General features: G+C 38.2%; 2 protein-coding genes across 2 annotated transcripts in view; one reads left to right on the forward strand and one right to left on the reverse strand.

Moving 5' to 3' along the window:
- The window catches only part of CTNNA3 (catenin alpha 3), a 767102-nt gene that overhangs the window by 415927 nt on the left and 330980 nt on the right, over positions 1-20195 (reverse strand). The window lies entirely within an intron of this gene.
- LRRTM3 (leucine rich repeat transmembrane neuronal 3) overlaps positions 1-20195 on the forward strand; it is a 113908-nt gene that overhangs the window by 577 nt on the left and 93136 nt on the right. Inside the window, exon 2 of the mRNA XM_087964050.1 lies at positions 293-1824. Within this exon, the coding sequence (XP_087820176.1) occupies positions 293-1824 (1532 nt within the window). The remainder of the gene's footprint in view (positions 1-292; positions 1825-20195) is intronic.

A 20195-nucleotide genomic window follows, 5' to 3' on the forward strand; every position in this document is an offset into this window, starting at 1 on the left:
CTTCTGTATTAATCACTCTGTAGATTGGCCTATGTGCAAGCTACGACTGGAGGTACATTTCAGCGTGTGATTCAGTTTGTCTGGCTTACACGAGTTCTTTCTTTCTCTTTATTAGATTTGTCACCTTAAAATAGGACAGGGGGATTATCGGGGGGAGTAAAATAAAACTGCTTGCAAAGTACTTCTTCTGCAGGGGGGTTTCCTCTTTATTGTAGTAGCATTTCTGAGCATGACAAATATTTGGACTGCTTTTTTGGGGGGGATAACTTTTCTAAGTTATTTCTATTTCCAGGTTTCAATGTATTTAGGCTACTGAGCGGATCAGCAGTAGCCCTGGTAATAGCTCCCACTGTATTACTGACAATGCTTTCGTCTGCTGAACGAGGATGCCCTAAAGGCTGTAGGTGTGAAGGCAAAATGATATATTGTGAGTCCCAGAAATTACAAGAGATACCCTCCAGTATATCAGCTGGTTGTTTAGGTTTGTCCTTGCGATATAACAGCCTTCAGAAACTAAAATACAACCAATTTAAAGGTCTTAATCAACTTACCTGGCTCTACTTGGACCACAATCACATCGGCAGTATTGATGAAAATGCTTTTAATGGAATACGCAGACTGAAAGAGTTAATTCTGAGTTCCAACAGAATTGCCTTTTTTCTTAATAACACCTTCAGACCCGTAACAAATCTCCGAAATTTGGACCTCTCCTACAATCAGCTGCATTCCCTGGGAGCAGAACAATTCAGAGGCTTAAGGAAGCTGCTGAGTTTGCACCTGAGGTCCAATTCCCTGAGAACGATCCCAGTCCGGATTTTCCAGGACTGTAGGAACCTGGAACTCTTAGACCTGGGTTACAACAGGATCCGAAGCCTCGCAAGGAATGTCTTTGCTGGCATGATCAGGCTGAAAGAGCTGCACCTGGAGCACAATCAATTTTCTAAGCTTAACTTGGCACTTTTTCCAAGGCTGGTCAGCCTACAGAACCTTTATTTACAGTGGAATAAAATTAGTGTTATAGGACAAACCATGTCTTGGACTTGGAGCTCATTACAAAGACTTGATTTATCGGGAAATGAAATAGAAGCTTTCAGTGGACCAAGTGTTTTCCAGTGTGTGCCCAATTTGCAACGCCTCAACCTGGATTCCAACAAGCTCACATTTATTGGCCAAGAGATTTTGGATTCCTGGATATCTCTGAATGACATCAGCCTTGCTGGGAATATATGGGAATGCAGCAGAAACATTTGTTCCCTGGTAAACTGGCTTAAAAGTTTCAAAGGGCTGCGGGAAAATACAATTATTTGTGCCAGCCCCAAAGAACTGCAAGGGGTGAATGTTATAGATGCAGTGAAAAATTATAGCATCTGTGGCAAAAGTACTACAGAAAGGTTTGACATGCCACAGGCTGCCCCCAAGCCCACCTTTAAACCAAAGGTCATCCGGCCTAAGCATGACAGCCAGCCCCCCCTGCCCCCCACCACAGGGGCCCCCGAGGCCAGCTCCAGGCCTGAGCAGAGCACTGAACAGATCTCCTTCCATAAAATCATTGCTGGGAGTGTGGCCCTCTTCTTGTCCGTGCTTGTGATTCTGCTGGTCATCTACGTGTCCTGGAAGCGCTACCCTGCCAGCATGAAGCAATTGCAGCAACGCTCCCTAATGCGACGGCATAGGAAAAAGAAACGACAGTCGCTGAAACAGATGACTCCAACCACCCAGGAATTTTACGTTGACTATAAGCCCACCAACAGTGAGACCAGCGAGATGTTGCTGAATGGGACGGGACCTTGTACGTACAGCAAGGGAGGCTCCAGGGAATGCGAGGTAGGAACCACTCTCATAGTTCTAAACACTGTTTTGGTTGAACTTCTTTCACTTTTCAGCTACAGCCTGTCATATCAGGTCTCCTCCAGTCAGTGCAGGTTGGCCTTTCCCTTACGCTTTTATTTTATTTTATTTTAAAGCTTTCTTCCCTTCCCAAGGAACTATGTGAAGTCTGAGCTCAGGCTTACCCAGCCTCTGTTGTGCAGCCCTTTTAATCATGATACCTGTTTGACTGTTTTACTCGCTGACAGAAAACTTTCCTTGCACCCCTGAAACAGCTGCAGTGCTGGGTCTTTCCCATCCATGCATGGAAGGGTCTTCTCCCTAAGCAACAACATGTTTGTATGCCAAGATAAGGATGGGGAAGAACGGTGCAAAAGTAAACAAGAATGCTGAAATTCACAACATGCTTCAAGGGCAATCTATCAGGCCAGGTGTGCTGTAGCTTCATATACATTCCAGGACTTGCTTTGGCTTATGATGGTGCAGGCGCAACCCTGGGAGAATGCTTGATTTCTATCTAGTGCAAAGCGTCTAAGAAGCCAGGTATTAAAGCAGCCTCGTGAGCTATCCAGGGTGGGAGAAAAGGGAATTGGTTGGCTAAGCAAAGAGGGGTGGGAATCATACCTTTCATAAGGAATAAAAGAAGGGGTGGAACAGGTTTAAGATTCACCGTGCAGCTCTAGCACAAAACAGTTTGCAAAACTGATAACTTCTAATTGAAAGCTGTCTGTGAGGTTTTAAATCAAAGATGCTAGTATATCTCCCTTCTCACAGCCCATTTGCCTTTCAGAAAATAGTCAAAAGGCATTCATTTAAACGAGGGGTCCAAATTCCTTGCTGATGCAATTAGAGGAGCTGAAATGTACAGTTGCAAAGGCTAGAACCACTTCCGGCATAGACTTGCTCAGTAGCTCATTAGATATTCTGTTTTCATCTGTGTCAAAGACATTAATGTGATTGATGATGGAGTCCTTACATCTGTCATTTTTCTTCCTTCAAAAATGCAACATTGTCTTCAGTGGTTTCATTATGCAATGTGCCATTTTGGGTATTTAGAAAGCTTGGTGGAGCTACATTTTAAATACAGCACAGCAACAGGGAGAAGCTCGCAGGGAAACTGGACCCTAGCCAACCTAAGGGAAATCACATCCGAAAGATTCTCTTTAGGAAAAGTCAATGGATCCAATAGGCAAGGCATGGGAGGAAGGGATCAATCAATGCCGAATTGCATTTGATAGGCATGTTTTATTTATCTTTGAATGTATTTGTGATGGGAATCATGATGGGCACTGATAATTCAGGGCATCCACTTCAAATTGTTCTGAGAATAAAAAATGCACTGATATTTCCTCCTGACATTTTCTTACAAGTTACAGTCAATGAGTGCCTTGCAGAGATAGTTTTATTTGTTTATAATAGGTGGTAAAAAAAAACTTCACTACCTCTATTGCATAACTTGATTTAGCTTTGTACGCTGCCCATTTCTGACCACTTGGGAGAGGAGGGGGATCTATAAAGCAGATGCACTGCAGCAATCTAGAAAAAAAAGCATCCATATTCTCTCACCATCCCTGATTTTTCTGGGGGAGGGGGAAAATAAATAAAATCACCTGAAATGTTCCAGCAATGTGTGCACGTCTATCTTAAAGTGACTTTCAGGTAATAAAATGCCATTTTTAAAAAAAAATGAGAATGAACTGGAAAGGAAGTGAGTCTGCTTCACAATATGGAACATACACTTGTTAAAAGCCAAGAATCAAATAATTCAGCCAAATTGAACAAATATGCATAGATCATTTTATACAACACATGTGATTTTCTAATATTTTATAGCCTTTCTGAAACACATATTACATGCCCTTAAAGATGCATATATTGTGTGCCATCAGAGGACCAACATGTAACTAAATGCATATATTCACCTTGGCTTGCTGTAAAAATCTTGAGCACTAAAGATATCTATGTACCCTGTATGAATAAGTAATCATACCACTAGCTGTTTATATTCAAAATGTAAAACAATATAACATTATCAAGAATGATGCACTAAAAATTTTGGCTAGCTTTTGGCTCTTAATTTGCATTAATTGCATACTTCAGCATGCTTGGGGGAGACCATTTTGATATGAAAACATGGCAATATTTTTCCAAGTCTTCATGTTTTCCATTATGCTAAAAAGCAAATGTGGTGAGTGACTTTGAATATAGTATATTTTTGAAGGAAACACCTCATTGGAACAGGCCTGTAGTCTCCTCTGCAGAAAACTCAGAGTAGAATAATGTGCCATTTGAGAAGTTGTCTGAGGTGGGAAGGATTTTTAAAAGAAAACTGATGAGAATATTGATGTTTGACAAATGTCAAAGAGTGGAATATTAATGTTAATAGCTCCTCATCCTAACAAGGCAGGATTAATATAGGAAAAATAATATCCAGGCATGTAGAAAATCAATTAACTGGAAGGACTTTAGATATGCAGATGAGGGTGTTATTAGCTCTCTTAAAAAGAAACTGCTGGCTGATTGTGCAGCTTCCACCAAACCCTGCCAATAACCTCGATCTACAGAATTTTTTAAAACAAGCAACATTTAATAAAATTGGATCCAGGTGCTGAAAACTGAAAATAATGCTTTAATTCATTATTTTGTGTAACGGGCAAAAAATAGCCAATGGTTTCCATACTGTGTCTTGCCAACGTGAACACAGCTCCCTTTCACATAGCTGTCTTAGTAGGCAGCAGAAGGGATTCTGGCAGGTAACTGCTTGACATAGGGAGATGGAGAACCGCACCTCCAATCCTCTTATGTCAAGCTAAGTAATATCTGGGAATCTTGAACTGTTTTGCACAACATCACCCTATGTTTATTAAAATGGAATTAAAGGTCTCCTGGCTCATTAATGAGGATGAAGAACACACAGCTCTGCTATATTTCTGGGGATACAAGCATTACTTACCAAGCCATTCTTCCCTCATGGGAAAAACTGGCCCAGTGAAAGATTGCAAAATCATAAATATGGCAGCAAAAGGCTATGGCAAATGCATTTTTCTTGACATGGTATGCAGTGCTTTCTATGCAAGTGTGTGTGTGTGTGTGTGTGTGTATGAACACCTACGCAAGATATGGTATTATATATATATATTGTTAACGGAAGGAGAAAAGATTAAGATACAGCAATGTTTCCCAATCTTGTTGACTTTAATAATAGCAGAGTTCAATTCCCAGAATTCCTTAGCCAGGTTTTCTGGCTGAGGAATTCTGGGATTGAAGTCCACACATTTTAAAATTATCAAGATTGAAAAACACTGAAATAACTTTGATAACAGCTACTAAATGCACCAAGATCAGACTTCAGAAACCAAATGGATTTTTTTTTAAAGGGGAATAGAACTAATAAGATCAGAAGAGAAAGGAAATTATAAACAGATATAAATCTATTTCAAAGTCTTCAAGGTATCAATTGTCAGGTAGGGACAAAACTTACACACAACTCGTTATCAATCTGGAATTAATGCAAACCTGCCACTCAGCCATCACCTTCGAAAATTAAAGGGTAATTGACTAGAGCCAATACTACCTGGACTAATAAAGTCTATTATGAGCCATACCGAGGGATTTTCCTCATCCCACTCACTATATAAGTTCAAAAATCCTCACACTTCGTGAAGATAATTGGCCATTGCCGCAATCGTTTATTTTCTCCTTTGCAATATAATAAAGCTAAAATGAGCAGGGAAATCACTTCCAAGTGAGCAAATCTACAGACTAAATTGCAGTAAATAGTATTAGCAAGGAGAATTCATGAAAACACATCATATATGTTTGCAAAGAAGAAGAGAACTGGGAATGTGCTGGAGGAAGGAGTATGAAAGCAGAGATATGGCATGAAAGGCAGAAGTAGGAGAAATGAGACAAAAACCAAGTACTTAATAGAAAGCAAGAACATCGGATTTTTTTTTAATTATCTGTGTCGACATACATAAACATAGAACAGAACATTAATCACATAGTTGCAGCTCCCATGTTGACTTTTTTATCTCCTCCTCCCCCTGATATACCCCTGATATTGGACTGCCATTTGTCAGAAATGGTGTACAGCAGGACTGTCAAACTCCCGGCCTGCAGGACTGATGGGTTATGTGCTGGCCACACCCATGCCTGGTTTAGCGAAGGAGAAACAAGTCCTGATACGTCACATGATGCCGCCGTGAGGACATGAGATTGATACCCCTGATGTAGGATCTTCTGCTTGGGGTGGGGGGGTGTTGGACTAGATGACCTACCAAGGTCCCTTCCAACTCTGGTAATCTGTAATCTGTAATATCCTTGATTTATCTACTTAAACTAGAATAGCTCATAACTAATTCAAGGAAAAAATAATATAGAAAGTAAAGAAGATGACCTTGACAGAAATATGCAAGAATATTATTATCTAGGGCTTATTTTTTAAAGTCCTGACAAATAAGTTAAAATTCAGAAGTGACTTAGACAGACACTTCTTTCACTAGAGTATAAGAAGGAGGGGGAGATACGGTGCAATTAGATTTGCAAGATTCTGTTATTGTAGCCAATCTCAACAAAAGTAGTTGTAACCTTCCTGTGGAGTTTGTTTCCTAGTCTGATGTATTAAGTGTATCTGATTCTTAATTAGTAAGGATAAATATTTGAACAATTTATTAGCCAAACCTCCTAACTCTCTCAAGACAAGTAAAGTGTCAAGGAAATTAGGTTCCAGAATATACCAAGAATATGATTTACAAACAGAGGAAACACAAATATGGTTAAAAAAAAAAAGTCAAGAAGACAGTTGTGATGATGCAACTGACACTATGTCCATTTTACTCCCTGCCCTCTTTAGCAATGGGAACACTGCCATTGATACCAAAAGGAGGGCAACTAAGTGCTGAGTGAAATGAGAAGCCAAAGTTAGTCTTTCCCCTTTTCCAACTTCTGATGCACCCTTTTTCTCACACTCCCCATTCTCTCTATCTCCCAGCAGCGTACTGTCAGGAAAGAGGAGCTAAGTCATACAAAGGATCTAACTTTCCTGGAGAGTCCTCTTGAGCTAGGACAAAATACATATGTTGCATGGATTCAGGTGGTCCATCTTTTACTCTAAGAACCAAAACATTCTTCTTATTTGTGAATTAGGAGATTGATGGAGTCTCAATTGACTTCATAGAATGGTATAGAAATACCTTCTTTTTCATGTGATTCTACATGGCTCTATTTTTAAGAGGAATAATTGGCTCAAATCTTATTCAGCTAGAAGCCAAAACTACTCCAGTGCTACTACATATGAAACATGAACAAAATGCCATAGGATGTAAACTAGCTAGAAATCCCATTCCTTTAACTCTTTCATGAGCTCCCACGTGTCTTTCAGCCTCTCAGTATTTTGTTCTTACTTGGGAAGGTGTTCATTGGCCCAACGGATAGACTGAATCTGCATCTCCACAAGTGGTCTGCTCACAGAGGAGAAGATCTGATCTTGGAGATCCCGTCCCCAATTCTATAAAAATTTTCTTAGAATCCTGAACTCCCCAATATTGTAATTTAATATTACTTCCTTTAAAAAAAAAAAAAAAAGGAAGGGTTGGGAGGAACATTATTGCCAGATTATGACAGGTTTTCGATTTGCAAATTGCAAATTGCCCCAGGCCAGGAAACAGAAAGGAAGAAAGAACAACATTGTTCTTTCATTCCCTGTCCTGCTGAAACTAGATTGCCACAACTTCTGCAAGCTGTTTTATGCCAATAGTAGAAGTTACTGGGATTTAACAACCATGACATCATTGAAAAATTGACTTAACTCATATAGCACCAAAAGTACATGTTTTTCTATTGCATACATATTCTTACTTGAAGACGTCGATTCAGTTTTCAGGAAAAAAAAGGAAATGCTCCCTGGAAATTATTTCCATTTCTATGCAGGTTTAGAGAGCCAGTTGAAGTAAAGATACCAGGTTAGAAACTGAGAGAAAGTGAGTTCTAGTCCCATTTTAGGCATGAAGTCAACTGAGTGACTTTGGCCAGTCACTTTCTCTCAACCTTAAGAAGGGAGCAATGCCAAAACCACTTGCCAAAATGTTGCCAAGAAATCTGTGTGGATTAAGCCATGCAATCACCAGGCACCAACACTGATCCAAAGGAAGAGAAAAAAAAAAGAGTTTAGAAAGTGGGAATTAGGTAGTACGCACTATATTGTAAATTAAAATAATTTCAGATACCCCAGTACACAGTAGTCATATATGTGAAACTATCAGTGTGAGCATTGCTATTCCCAAATAGTTATTACAGATAGCTTGAATGAATTATCTTCAATTAGTGAATGAAACTTAAAACTAAAGGCAAATATATGTTCATACAGTCTCCAAAATGAATGCATGAGGTAATTACTTTATACTAACTCTAATATAATTCACTAGTGATCTTTATGATAGGTACACATATTTAGATAAATATTCTAACAACCAAATTTCCACAGAAAAGTAGTGACATCCAGTGGCAATATTAAATAAAGCAGATGACAATGATTGGTCCTTATACTTTGGTTGCTGCTTTACTCTCCTTCAGAAATTATAAGTTTGAGTCGTCTCGTTTTCTTCCATCCCCTGCTTCAATCACACGAAAAGCACACACTCTCCTATATTAGAGGTGTAAACTAAATTAGGGCACTGAAGAGGTAAAATCTTCTTTAAAAATGAGACACAGAAGTGCAATCCGTTTTTATTAGAGGCTTGATATTTTGCAGAATCTAAAAATTACAACCCTCACTTTTTCAGATATTTTTATCCTGTCTTTATATTTTTATAAATAACTCAAAATGGTGAACATACCTAATACTCCTTCCTCCTCCTCCTCTGTTCTCCAAAACAACCCTGTGACTGAGAGTTGGACTGTGAGAGAGGGACTGGCCTAGAGTCATCTAACCAGCTTTCATGCCCATTGCCTAAGGGAGGACTAGAACTCACTGTTTGCCAGTTTCTAGCCTGGTGCCTTAACTTAACCACTACAGGAAACCATAGTCCACTTTCTTTCGAATATTCATCCCCCCGTGTATGTTATAATATACGAAGTCCTATAAACAGATGGGAAAACTTTGGTGTGTCTGAAAAAAAGTTAATTACAAATATATTAAAAAATATAGTGCTCATATCACATATTAGGCCAAGATTTATTTACTACCTTAGCATGTCTTTAATTTTGTACTGGGCCAACAAAATAATAAGCAGAAAAAGCATAGCATAGCATAGCATAGCATAGCATAACATCGCATAGCATTCAGAAACAAAATCAGAAATCTAAAAGCTGGACTCTTGTCAGCAAAATGTATGATATCTGGAGTTCTCATATTTGTCTTTCAGATATAATAAACATACACTAAGCATTCACCCAATGGTTCTAATTTTTTCTGCAGTCATGGACCACTCAATATACTGTACTACAGGTATATTATAACTATAGACCAATGAACTTAACATGTGTAATAGTGAAGTTAATGGAATTAGTCCTGCAAAAAAAGATTAACAAATATTTAAAAGCACACCGTCTGGTGTACCTGCCTTTACTGAGGGCAGATCATGTCAAACTAATCTGACTGAAACCTTTAAAGATGTTAAGGATATGAATAAGGTTCTAGAAAGCAGTATTTTCAGTATTAAGCAAAAATCAAGAACACTGGCCTCAAATTGACAGGAGAGAAGTTCAAAAGTAATGTTAGAAAGTATTACGTCATAGAAGGAGTAGTGAAAGGTTGGAACCAACTTCCAGTGGAGGTAGTGGGTCAATCATCAGGAACTGAGTTTAAACTTGCTTGGGATAAACACATGTCCATCTTCCAATAAAAAATTAAAGAAGAACTCAAAAGACAAATTCAGTGGACCATTAGATCTTTCTCTGCTGTCAATTTTCTATATTTCTATACATTCAGCACTCCAAGGGACTACCCAATTAAAGACTTCCTCTCTATGTTTTCATGTTTTCTTTTGGCAAACAGAATAATGGTTGTAACTCTGTTATTATGCTTTCTGATCCTTTCCCTTTTAAAGCCCTTTTTAAATTAAGCTTTTACATCCTGTGATGAAGTTACATAGATCCTTTTTTAGAGCAATGGTTGGGATGATCAAACCGGTTCCATCATAATGAGCAAAACATGAACATGGTACGTATATTTAAAAAAAAAATGGTTGTCCGATCTCTCTTGGCCCTCCCTTACAACTTTCTTTGGGGGCTTTCTAGAATAAAATACTGTACCCTGTCAAGAATGGTCCTTCCCTCTGCCCTATACACATACAGTCTCCCACGCATAAGTTGGGATCATTCTACTTTATCTCCAACACACAGTTTCCAAACAGCAGTATGACTAAGTCTGAGCAGCCTCTCTAATAATAATGAGGACAACATCATTCTTTCCTTCACCTCCCTCACCCCTTCTTCTTCACAAAACTGCAACAATAGTAGAGGTCACCATTCTCACTGATTCTCTTATTATACTCACTAATCTCCTCCAACTTTTCTACTGACTTTCTCCTCCAGTCTCATTCACACAATGACCTATCTGAATTTTTGCCACCTGCTTACTTCTTTCTCGTATCTCCTCACAGTCTCTCTCTACTCCAACTACATGCCACCACTTCTGGCTTATAATTTTATGAATTTACACCGCAGATGTAGATTATAGAACCCCTTCAAGCCAAACAGAAGGATCCCTCAAGGTCAGGATCAGGGATTATTTTTTTTCAGGATTTAACTCTTTCTTAAGTGATTAAATAAAGCTTTGTTTAGTTATGTACAAATATGCCATGCAAAAAAGAGTGGAAAACAGATTTGTAAAGCAAGTAACATAAGAAATATTATTTGAATATATTAATTTTAATAAATGTGATGTAAAAGTTCTTGTTCTTTCTGAGGTTATTCTAATGTAGTAACAACAAATGATCTACTATTGTGAGGATGTATGGCACTGAGTTTCAGCTAGTATGTTCCCCTCACTCACTTCATAATTTGCAACAAAATCTAGTTTTCTGTGTTCTCCAATAAAAAAAGGTCTAATTTACTGTACATTAGCTATATCACAGTTCATTACATCAAGGTGGTTAAGGTTACTTTTCCTACATCTAAAAAAAAGTAAACATTTTCTAAATGATTCTAGTTCTAGATGTGTGAACTTCAAATCCCAGAATTGGAATTGCTGGCTGGGGGATTCTGGGGGCTTAAATGCATACAACTTAACATTGCCAAAGTTGAAAATCACTGCTGTAAATGGAGCCATCCAAAATGTGATGAGAGCCTGTTGCCAAGTTAAGAACATATTCAGACATGGGGTGGGGGGCAAGTTGGTTTTGCTGTTCGTGTTTTGCTCATTTATTTGAATTGGATATTTTTATAAATCAATTATGTTTTAACTTTCCTCAGTGTTTTGGGAGAGTACTTTTATTGTACATGGTAATTAAGATTTATGTGAATTTTCATATGAGTTGTGAACCTGATTAGCACAAGTATGACTAGTTCAAAAAGGAGCCTATGCTTCATTCCTTCCTCTCTGAAACTTTTCTTTTGTTGTAAACATTACAGGTGTTTAATATCTGCATAGGTTGTGACCTCCAAAGATGAAGCAAACTAATCAACAATGTTCTGTGGCCTACCAGATGCTACACACAGAGAGTTTTTGTAAGCTACAGACTGGCTTTAAAATAAATAATATATAAAGTTTGCCAACACTCTCTGGTCAATGGGGTACATCTGGCTAGGTGTATTAAATCTGTTGGCTACAAATGATCTAAGTTTGAGTTAAACATTAATGAACATCTGAAAAGAGATCAAATGACTTCTGTTCTAAACTCATCAATTGCCAGACATACAGCCTTGATCTATATGTACATAATACAACCAGGGGTGGGATATGACAGGGTTAACTACCGGTTTGGGATTTCCCAGCTTCCCTGCACCGTGTGAGCCGTGCGCCTGTAAATCATCATCAGCATGCTGTGTGCAGAGACGCAGCCTTTGAAACAGCCCTCTTTTCCTGCTTTTTTAACTGCAGCTCTGCCTCGTTCGGCAGCTGAAGTTGAAAAATCAGGAAATAAAGATCAGGTAATATCCAGGTGGGCAGGTGGGCAAAAACATCAGCAGACATAGAACTGGTTCTTTGTCTGCTGCTCTTCAGAGCTACCAGTTCTACAGAGGTGAACAGAACCAGTAGAAACCGATCCCTGAATGGGAGTTCAGATTGGTCCTTATAATGAAAAAGTTCTTACAAAGGACGAGTTCATTTGATGTCCTCAGTTTTCTCTAAATATGCACCCTCACTCCTCAAAGTACAGTAGGTACTTTGGACAGGCCTTTTCACAACATTCTTACTGAATGGGCAGATTCAACTTTGGCAAGAAAATACCTGATGTATTCCAGTGTTATGCCATATTGGACTTTGTAGGTCGTTACCAGCACTATAGCAATAGCACTTAAGACTTATATACCACCCCATAGAGCTTTACACCACTCTCTGAGTGGTTTACAATGTCCGCATATTGACCCCAACCATCTGGGTCCTCATTTTACTGACCTTGGAACGCTGAATCAATCTTGAACTGGTCAGGATTCAACTCATGGCTAAGGGCAGAGTTAGCCTGCAATACTAACCACTGCATCACCGCAGCTCCTATGACTTGAGTCTAGAAGTCCTTTGGTAACCAATGCAGCAGGGATGTAATAAAATTGTCCCTTCAATACTTTAGTTGCCATATTGGGCCAACTACAACTTGTAGGCTATTTCAAAGGCTGCCCATGTAAAGCATAGAGTTTTTTAAAAAAAAAATAATTTGCATAGTTTTAAAATTGTAACTGCTTTTTCATATATATTTTTATGATGTGTAAGCCACCTAGCGTTGCCTTATTGGGGAGGTGGGCAGCATATAAATTTAATAAATTAAAAAAAATAATGCAATTCAACCAAATGGTGATTAAAGCATGAGTTATTTGTGCTTTAATTTCACAATGAGAGCAGGAAACAAACATGTTTTTATAGAAATGTTTATATGCATTTTTACATTAAACTTTCAGCTAATGTTGGTCTATTTATTAATCTCTAGCCTAAGAAGGTTTACTCAAACACGAAATGAGGCATAGCAGTCACTGGAAGAGGGCAGAATACAGATCTTATTAATAGATACAAATGAGTAAGTAACTCTTGAGGGGGACTGTTATTTTCCCCAAGGAGAAGAATATAAATGGATAAATGATTCATATTTTCACCTCTTAAAAAGAATGAAATGGCTATTACTAGGCATATCAATAGACTTTTAAAAATAAATATGACATATTTGACAGTAATTCAGAAGATATTTTGCCCCATACATTATTTGTCCTTGAAAAAAAAATTATCTGTGGTAAAGTATAAAAGCCATTTCTATTCCTAGGTAAATTGATTTTGGTTAATACTTCAATGAACTGTATTTCAACTGTCATGGCTTTCTTATTACTTACTGTACAGTATTGTATACTACTACTTTCTGCTTTTTTTTTTTTTTAACTAAACCACAAATAATCCCATTCAATTACAATATTATGGCCAATATTATGACAAATTACAACTATGTGTCCTGATGTAGCCCTATGCTACTGGTAGGTTAAATTTAAGATTCAGTCAAACCTAGTTTTTTTTTTTATTGATGCTGGGGGGAAAAAGGGGGAGGTCAAAAATGCCCCCCCATGATGCAGGAGGCCAACTATGCCACGCCCACCATGGCCATGCCCACCAAGCAACCAGGCAGAGAACCCGTTGCTAAAAATTTTGAAGCCCAACCCTGGGGATGTCCATTCTACTTTATAATCAAGGTTGTGAGCCTGGGAATTCCTTGTGATCACCTTTGCCAAGCTAGGTGCTACCATTACTATAGAGAAAGCCCTGCAGATTATCATTTTTAAGAGTCAAGAATCAAGTGTTACCTTAATAGATGTAAAAGCTTTGAAGGTGCATAACCAAATTCAAAAAAAGCTCCCAATTTAGAGAAAAGTTATCTTCCTTTACTAAATCTACAAATTATTACATGACCAAGGACAAGGTGGGAATCATACATGATTCCTACAAACTCCAGGCCTTCTTTAGTTTCAGATGCATGCCAAAGATTTGGAAGGAAGAGTTGGGGCAGGGGCACTATTTACAATTGCAACCAGTGAATAGGTTTCCATTATTTGTTTTTTTTAAATTTAAAACCATTCTGGCTGTGTAGGCAGCTTTTGCAGTTGGGTGACAATAGCAAAATTTGACTGTTAATGCCATTCTCTTCTCTTCCTGGAAATACTTTAGAATGAAAGTGCTGTTATACTGGCAAATTTAAGGAGGGAGGAAGGGAGAGAGACAGGAAGAGAGAGAAGGCGAGATACCACATCATTGACTTGATTACTGCTGTAATATCTATGATTGATGATTTGATTTTCTGAGTTTGCTCTGTGTATCTAGTTCCATCTCTAGCCAAATTCTTTTAGGCTATGGTGATAAAATGAGAAGATATCCCATTGTGGCCCAGCTTGTTGAGCTGAGCAAAACTAGCTTGCTAAAATGTACAAGCAGTGGATACTTTGAAGTTGATCTGGCTACTCCCAACAGTTAAAACAAACAATTAGCATTTCAATAATAATAGCACCTTATGTGACAGTCAGAGACAGAGACAGAAACAGAGACAGAGATGGGGGAGGAGGAGGAGGAGGAGGAGGAGGAGGAGGAGGAGGAGGAGGAGGAGGAGGAGGAGGAGGAGGAGGAGGAGGAGGAGGAGGACTCCTGCCTTGACAGGGAGTTGGACTAGAACAATGGTCTCCAACCTTGGCAACTTTAAGACTTGTGGACTTCAACTCCCAGAATTCTTCAGCCAGCTTTGCTTCTGGGAGTTGAAGTCTACAAGTCTTGAAGTTGCCAAGGTTGGAGATCGCTGGACTAGAAGATCTCCAAGATCTCTTCCAGCCCTCTGATTCTATGATTCTAAAGGTTTAAAAACAAAGAATAAACTCAGTACTTAGAATCAGATTTCCTCCTTCCATAAATATTTGAATACTATTGTTACTAGTATGTTGGTAATACTTTCAAAAAAATAATAATAAAGAGATAGAAAGCAGATTTTCAGGGGAAAATGCTATTTCAGGGCACTAGTGGAAATGTATGTTTTACTATATATTTCATATTACTTACCACCAAACACCCTCAAAGAGGAGATTTATTAATATAATCAATAATATTAACATTAAAAGCCAAATCATTTAAGATTAAAAAAAATAAAACTATACATTGCAAAATTTCAAAAGGTGAAAAATTCCAAGATGGTGTGGTTAGCTGATATTAATACAGATGGGGTGGGAGGGCGTGTTCTCATGGGGCCAGACAGCTCCATGGTTATTTGGGTCTCTGTGTCCCCCATGCAAGGCTACACAGCCATGTTGGGACATCTTTGTGGGAAGGGATCATCTCTGAGGGCAGGATATTCCACAATGCAAAGTAGTGGCAGAGAAATGTAGTTAAATAAGTTGTTAATGTGATGCTATTTACCTATTTGTTTGTATCCTGCCTTTATTACTTTTACAAATGACTCAAGGCAGAGAACATGCCCAGCACACCTTCCTGCTCCTGTTTTCTCCAGAACAACCACCATGCGAGGTGGATGGGCTGAGAGAGAGTGGCTGGCCCAAGCTCGTCTGTAATCTAACAAGATTCATTCTAGAAGAATCCATCAAGATTCATTCTATCGTAGGGTATGGCTTATGAAGCTGGGAGAGGAGGTGTTGTATTGTGGGTGAAAGGAAGACTCGGATCCAAGGTAACGAATAAAACGATTTATTCAAGCAACAACAACAACCAGCAAAAGCCCCGTCTGACAGTTCTCCTTTCATAGGGGCTGTCAGACGGGCCAACCAATCAGCTCTAAGTATTTTCCCGCCTAATCAGCGGACCAGAGGGAAAACTTTCTTTCTTTAACAGAACACAACAGGAGGATTTGGATGCATACACACAGCCCCTCTTCCATCATCTCCCCCAGTAAAAGGATGCTCACCCCAAAGAACCCAAGAAATTTCCTGTAAAGAGAATCTCTTCAGCTTTCCAGCTATCAACAGGTGGCACAAATTAGCTACTTAAAACTCAGTGAAAGGTGACTTTGGGAGGTTCCATTTACTCCCTCATTGTCTTCATTCCCAACCCCCACATATAGTTCTCTCCTAAAGCTACCAGATCTGGGCTACAAAGATATGGATGATGTCAACAAAGAATTGGAGGCATCGATATGGTCAAATGAATACAATTTAGCAACAGTAACAGCCATTGCAGAAACAGAAATGAACCCAGAATTTCCTACAGGCACTAGGCAAGAAGCCATGTTTTGTACAAATAATGTATTTCATTTTTTGAACCTAAAATTAAATACTGCCTGTCAGTAACTGCATACCTTAATTTTAAAAAATCCTTCTAATTTGTTTCCACCAGTCCTTGAAGGTAGTGATTTCCATGCATTGATTTTTATATAGAAACTATGATCACTTAAATATTTAAGAAACCTAGTTTCTTTGAAAAATTTGAAATAATTATATCCGGGTGCAAAAAATTTAAAAGAAAAGATGACTTCAGTTAAATGTTTCTCCTATTTCAGCACGCTGAACTCCAAATTACTTCAATCTATTATTGAGCTACTAAATAGAATGGACCTAAATGAATACATTGTGGAAGAAAAGCATTATGAAATTTCATTTTTTCCTGTATTCTAATGCATTTCATTTCATGCAATAACTCATTCACCACCTATACATAGGGAAACATCTTTCCAAAGCAGCTTAAATTACATGTAATGATAAGCACAGACCTGACTAAGTACAGAAGCCTCTTGGAAGGGAAACAGTTAGTGGTCAAGATGGCGGCTGTGAGCAGAGAACCAATCATGTTGAGGCACATTAAAATAAAATGGTGGAATTTGATGCACAGTTGAGAATGTCACCTTCATTTTGTTGGCATCCCTAGCTTCCTTAAAATTCTGGATGTTTTTCTTCAAAATATAGAACAGGATTATGTTGCCTTTGATGTTGGTTAAAATGCTTAGATGGAATTTCAAAAGAAAAATCTTTGCCTTCCCAAATTTTTTGTCTAATTATGCAAATACTAAGCTATACACCTTCTCATTTAGCGATCACAATCCATTGCAGTGGCTTTGTCACTAAACAAACTGGTCGCTAGGCAGACATGTGAGGCACAGAGAGAAAGAGATGCTGCAGTCTCACTCAGACAAATGTACAATGTCCTGTGCTTGACACATTTCCCCCTTCGTTTTGCCCCCTCACAGGGTGGAGAGAGGGCTTAAACAAGCAATCTCTTCCTGAACTGCTTTTCTTTTCTTTGCAGTGCAGCACTTCACTATATAGTGCTAACTGGTAGTTAATAAGCTACGGTCTGTAATCCTAATGAATTGATTATAACTCTGCCTGACTCTCCTTGCTGTCTAAAACTGACCAGATATTAGTTTCACACTAAAGGCTTTTCTTGTCAAGTACCTGAAATTGGTCCTAAATGCCCACATTGATTAGAAAACAAATGATTATTATCACAAGTATACTTGCGAATGATACTTTTTATACTATAATACCAATTATACTTGCTAAACAAACAATGGATGTATAGCAAGCATTGGAATAAGGCACATTTTCCCCATAATATATTAGTATTTTACTTGCAAAATGTTTTATTTTGTGAACTACACAAAAGTTATACTCTTGTATCCTGAAGTGGACCATCTCAGAACATTCTGATCTGATTTGTTGAAAGTGTAGCTTGGTTTCTTTCGTTCAGTTGGAGAGAGGAAGCAGACACAAATGCTGAAAGACATTGGCTTCTGTTCCTCAACCGTTGACTAAATGACAGAAACAGGATGTGTGGTAGGATTATCATTCATTTAAGGAACCAAAATCGGGTTTGAGAACAAGGAATGATTTAAGCTACAAAGGCTGAGTAAATTCCTTAGAATTATTTCATTAAAGAAAAAAGACACATCATAATGAATTAATATCAGGAAGAACCGACCTTGCAGGGCATCTCGCCATGAAATGGAGGCAATGTCCTTGAGAGGTGGATTTAGATCATGCCCTGCCTGGATCTCTGATTTAATGCAAGTAGTCCTTGACTTACGTCCACAAATTTAGCCCAAAACACTGCAACCATCATAAATATAAATCCGTTGCTAAGCATCTGGATTTTGATCATGTGACCATGGGGATGCTGCAACAGTCATAAGTGTGAAAACACTCACAAGTCTACAATTTTATATAATAATCATAATAATCATAATAATCATAATAATCATAATAATCATAATAATCATAATAATCATAATAATCATAACAATGTGCACCATCCTAAGATTCATTACATTTTGTGTTTTGCCCAGAGATGGAATGTAGATGCTAGGTTTTCTGTTATTGGCCTGCAAAATTCCTTCTTCCCCCAATTCTCTTTTCTAATAAAAAATATTCCAAGCATTATAATAGGAGATGCCTGAGTTCTACAGCACGTGGGTGAAAATCCTTTTGTTCCCTTACCCACTGTTCTTCACATCCTTTCAGAACTGTACAAGCTTGTGCTAAAAGGCTACTTTCATTAAAGAAAATGGGTTTCTTTTCAGCTGAAATCTTTTGTTTCCAAGATTTAGCAAGTCCTCCATTGTCTGGGAAGCAAAACTATCTCTCTTAATCAAGCAACGCACTGTAAGCGAACGCTTAATCAGCCCTACTGAAATCTACTGGAGCAACAAGGCATGTGGATCACCAGAATAAATTTAATATAACGTATGCATATGAACTTTCAAATAAACGGACAAGCTTGGTGATTAATGTTTGTGTTATTGAAAAGTCAGAAGACTCGTGTAGTAGTGTGCTGATTAGTTCTGAAGGCAGGATTAGATTTCTTAAACCATTTATATTTGGTCATAGTGCCAAAGCAATAGTATAAGGTTCCGTTAAATCGATTTGAGAAAAAAAAAGTAAGGTAATAATTTATTGTGACATTTCAGTCATGGACTTGACATGCTTTCTTAAGTTGCTGCAGTTTTGCCCAGGGCTAATTTCACACTAGTTCAATTATTAAGAAACATCATCATTTCAAATGTAGTTTTCTACATATATTGAAACAGGGCAGAGTAAAATGGAAACTTGGGGCAGAGAGGATCTCTGTTAGCTGACAGAGGAGTTTGTAGGCACATAATGTTACAGTGCAGCACGTAGACCGCAGGTCTTTGCTGAGCTTGTTCATTAAAATGCAAGCTTACAACAGGCTCTCTCTAAGCTGCAGCTGAATCATCGGTGGCCCCCCCACCCTTGAAAACCACAGTGCACTTTGGGTAAATAGGACAATTCTAGAACAGTTTAATCAGAGAGTTACAATCTGTAGAATGATGCTCTCGTTCTCTCATTCATTCACTTGTTGGCAGGAGTTTGGGCACCATGCCAAGGCTTAATTTTTGAAATGACAGGCAAGATGCCAAGTTTCGAGCTTCCCTGTAAAATCATCTTTATGGATATTCTAGATTATTAATTCTAAAGTAACTTTGCACTTAAACAATTGTAATAGTCCCAAAGAGAAGTCAAACTCGCGAAGTTTATTAATCAGAAGGGTACGCGTGGCATATAGTGGCATCTTTGGTTTAAAGAAAACTTGCTGCCTCCACCTTTTGGAAAAGCAACAAAACTGAGGCACTAGAGTAAGTTCCACAGGCAAGAATGGAACACCCTAAATTTAGCAACTCAAGATAAAATCATATAAATAGTTTAAGTAAGGCTCCCTCAAAAGCAAACTAGACTCCCAGTATGGCCTTCAAGAAGTTACAAAATGATTGATCGTCATGAACTGTTTTATTTCTTATTCAATGTATATAGCAACTGTTTTTTAATGAATTCAGATCATTTTAGATTGTTACTAGTTTGTGATTTAGTTCTTAGTTCAATATTATAATATATTTTAAGTTGTTATAAGCCACCTTGACTCTAGATAACATAGGGCATACCAAAATTGATGATGGTAATCTATCATCATGTGTTATTTTCCTTAATTTGCCTTTCTTTAAAGGCAAAATTGGTGTTCCTTACCGGAAGGAAGGAAGTTATATACCGACTAGCACTGACATTTCTGATTTTCTTGATTTAAATCACTGAAGCAAAAATAGAGGTGAATATCCATGGACTATGAGCCAGAAATGGTATAGATCTCCTGCTTGAGCAGGAACAGAGGTCTCCAACCTTGGCTATGCTGGCTGGAGAATTCTGGGAGTTGAAGTCCACAAGTTGCCAAGGTTGGAGACCTCTGGACTAGAAAAACACTGAGATCCCTTCCAATTCTGTTATTTTATGTTCTA

The sequence above is a fragment of the Notechis scutatus genome, chromosome 4, assembly GCF_049901735.1.
Source record: "Notechis scutatus isolate UNSWTSFEM ecotype Mainland chromosome 4, rNotScu1.2, whole genome shotgun sequence".
Lineage (NCBI taxonomy): Eukaryota > Metazoa > Chordata > Lepidosauria > Squamata > Elapidae > Notechis > Notechis scutatus.